This window comes from Drosophila arizonae, chromosome X (genome assembly GCF_054131065.1).
Source record: "Drosophila arizonae isolate 15081-1271.41 chromosome X, UAZ_ARI_1.0, whole genome shotgun sequence".
NCBI classification, from domain to species: Eukaryota; Metazoa; Arthropoda; class Insecta; order Diptera; family Drosophilidae; genus Drosophila; species Drosophila arizonae.
In genome coordinates, this window is record NC_142927.1 from 8,395,960 (window position 1) to 8,399,736 (window position 3,777).

The 3,777-nt window shown below is 42.1% G+C and overlaps 1 protein-coding gene across 1 annotated transcript; it reads left to right on the top strand.

Moving 5' to 3' along the window:
- Positions 1-2,840: 2,840 nt before the first annotated feature.
- Positions 2,841-3,544, top strand: LOC108619802 (uncharacterized). Its single transcript, XM_018016574.2, has 2 exons — positions 2,841-3,014; positions 3,077-3,544. Exons 1-2 carry the CDS (start codon positions 2,991-2,993, stop codon positions 3,440-3,442), a joined length of 390 nt encoding a protein of 129 aa, XP_017872063.1. The 5' UTR covers positions 2,841-2,990; the 3' UTR covers positions 3,443-3,544.
- Positions 3,545-3,777: the final 233 nt, after the last annotated feature.

Sequence of the window (3,777 nt, forward strand, 5' to 3'; positions counted from 1 at the left end):
GAAGAGAAGGAAATATTTAGTGAGATCTATCGAGACATATCGAATATGTTGAATACCAACACATGCATGAATAATGCATACAATACGAGGCTGCTTGCTAGCGGGATTTATCGATAAGTGCATAAGTTCATTGGCGATTTTTATCGATTCATTGGCAGCTGCATTTAACGATAATCGTTTCTCGATCTCCTATCTCTATCTATCGGGCTCTCCCATCTCTTCTGGTTTTAGTCTTACTCGCTATCTGTCTCTGTCTATTTCACTACTGTCTCTCTCTCTTTCTCTCTTTATGTCTTTTTCACAGTCGGTCACCATTCAGCTCTCTCTTCACCTATATTTGTATTCCTCCCTATCTTTTGCATTCTTTCCATGACTCTTTTCTTGCCTCTCATCCCCTTTTGTATTTATTGTTCACTTTCATTTGCCTTCTATCTCTCTCTCTCTCTCTCTCTCTGTCTCTCTGTCTCTATCCCTCTTTATCTTATCTCACACTTTCTTTCTGTCTCTATACATAACATATATAGAGCAATATTTTGTCTTTCCTTCACAATTTCACTTTTCCACTCCTTGCATTCTCCTTCCCTCGCTCTCTCTCCCACTCATTCTCTGCTTCCGCTCTTTTCTCTCTCTCTCTCTCCCTCTCTCTCTCTCTCTCAGTCACTCTATTCTATTTCAACCTTCAATCCAATTAGTAAATCCATCCATGATATATCTCTGCCAATCTAAGTTCGCCTCACACATTCAGTCATTCGCTTAAATATCTGTCAATATGTCAATATTTCGCATTGATGCTGGCAGCGCAGTTGCAGCAGCAGTTGCAGTTGCAGCTGCAGCTGTTGCTGTTGCTGTTAATAATGAATGAAGTGCAACGAGTTGGCGTATTAAATGCGGCGCTGAGCTCTACTACAGCAGCAACAACACAAACAGGAACCGTAAAGCTGACTCCGGCAATTGCTCTTGATCTTGCGCTTTCACGCCCATTTTCCGTTCCCAGCTCCTCGCTGGCCAATCCCCAGTCCAGGTCAGGATACAGGCAGCAGGACATTCGAAGCTGCCATTGTTTAATTCGTATACCCTGGACACATGCAGAGACTGGGTATGCTGCATGTCAGTAAATGAGCCGAATTCTAGTTTGAAGTGGGACACGTCTGTCTGTGGTCTCTTCTCTATATAATGAGTGTAGTATCCCTCCATTATCAATGACTTCTTCAACATATCCAACATATAGTTTCGTCTCATCGAGTGCTGCTGCTGTTGCCCTGGACAATCTGACTGGCCTATGCACATTCGGTTCGTGCCGCGTACATCAATTTGTAATTCCACTAAAAAATGCAAAGAGCGGAACGGCACGGCAGAGAACCATTGCATTCCATTCACTCATTAAATATTCCAACAGCCATTCGATGCACTCACTCAGCGCATCTACTCACTGCAACTGCAACACGTTGCACTCGCTTCTTGAGTCCATTCACTGCTTGCTCCTCTTATTGTGATCAATCAAAGGAAAGCTCAGTCGCTGTCGTCTGCTGGAGGCAGATATCATCGATCCACCCAACAGCTCTACCGCTTATGAAAGGAACTCCTATAAGAAAAGTGCACAATAAGATTACTCCAGACACTATCCAAAATCACCTTCCAGTACTCTAAGGAATAAGTTGATGGACAAACGTTGCAGCTGCCGGCTAGGCGAGACGAGCATCGAGCAGAATCCATGCATCCATTCATCTGAGATTTGCAATGTCCATCGATGTCATCGTGGGGTCGGAGATGCAGGCTTTCAATTGCCTCAGTCAAATTGGACGAAATGGGATCTGCGATAAGTTAAGTTTGCTGTAGAGCATCTGCTTGGATATGGAGACAAATAGATATTACCTGCATAAAGCTCATTTTGAGTCAAGTCTAAGACAGACCTATGAAAGCTGCCACCTTAGCTTGATATCAGCTATTTTTATCTGAGCTTCACAAACTTTAACTTAAACTTAAACTTAAATCTTAACTAAAATCGTTAAATTCGCTCATTTGTTTGTTTTATTTATTGTTTAACTTGTTAAAATTTCTCAACACTGAAAGCAGTGTTGTCGATTTGGCTATTTTCCGTCACCTCTGTTGCGAAAGCGGCTGGCGGGATTAGCTATATAATATTATAATATAATATTTGTATATTTTAATATATAATATTTTATTAATTGTTTGTATACTATTATAATATGATATTGGTATATTTTATTTTATATTATTATAAATTATTATCATTATGCTTATTATTATAATTTTTTAAATTTTTTTTTCTATTATTATTGTTCATTCGATACGAAAGCAACTTGCTGCGCTTCTTCTTCTTTTTCTTATTGGCTCAGTTAGTAAGATCGAACATATACATAACGATGGCAGAGAGAGTGATATTCCCATTCCTACAATAATTTTTAATTGTAATATAATTATAATTTAATTTAATTTACAATCCAAATCGCATTAATTCATGATTGCCAATCCTAAGCTTTACACTATCGCCGTGACTGTACTCAGTCCATAACCCTGCACAAACAAGGAATTGCAGAGCCATTAACAATCGATCCCATTTATGTAGGGAAATGCATATCCTAATATGGCAAGGCAAAGCTATGCTATTGGGTAGGCCAAATGAGAGCTAGCGAGAGTGCTCAAGTGAGCGAAATGATTGGAAACGTATTGCGACTCCCTAGAGATCAATAGATCGATAGATCGATAGAGAACAATAAAAAATCACAGTTCACATCAAATTAGCTTTTCTTTCGGGAGTTAGCTTTTTTCTGGCCTGTTCAGTTGGTAGCCCTGGCCTATGGCATTTAGAAGCATTGATCTACACTACACTGCTGCTATTTCGATAACCGATAGCACTAAAGACGCTTTCCAGAATTTTCAGTTTCAGTTTGTGCTTGACGTTCGTCTTACAAACTGTGAGTTTGCTGGAAAGTAAGGAAAAAATTTGCTTTCTCGACTTGACTTTCAAGATGGATTCCCTATTGGACAATATGGTAAGTTTAGTGTGGCGAAGAAGGGGTTTTCTCTAATATATACCAAATTTCTGGCAATTAAGTTGCGTTGCTTGCCCATTTCGGACGAACTCTGCGAGAACCCCTATCGCATGTGCGACATCTGCTACGAGGACGGGCCCGAGAATTGTCCGTATCTGGCGGAGTACGCCGTACATCCGTGGTGCGCAGAGACTGAAGATGACCCTCGCAGCGCATCGTTGCCGCTGCCGTTGCCGCTGCCGCCGCCACCACCGCCACCGCCGCAGCAGCAGCCGGCACCACCGCCGCCACCGCCACCACAGCCGGCACTGCCGCCACCAGAGCCGTCGGCTTCGGTCACTGACGAGGACATAGATGAGATGGAGGCGGCCATAGCCGAATATGAGCTGGTACTGTTGGGTACCTCCGGCACTAGCCGTGATATCTAGGATCTTGGATCTGCAGCAGGAATGATTGGCCTAACTTATTGTTCGAGCTGAGCAAGCGCAGCTTTTTCACTGGAATTAATAAAGTTATAAGAGCCAACCGAATTTGATTTCTTGAGAGGGAGAGAGAGAAAGTGTGTGAGAGAGAGAGTAGAGCTGGCTGGAAAGAAATTTACAATTGAGCGGGCCAACATGCTCTCTTGTGTAGAGCTTTTTGAAAGTGTGTGTGACAGAGCAGAGCTGTTTGATAGTGTGTGTATGTGTGTGTGTAGGACAAAGTAGAGCTGTTTGATAGTGTGTGTGTGTGTGTGACAAAGTAGAGCTGTTTGATAGTATGT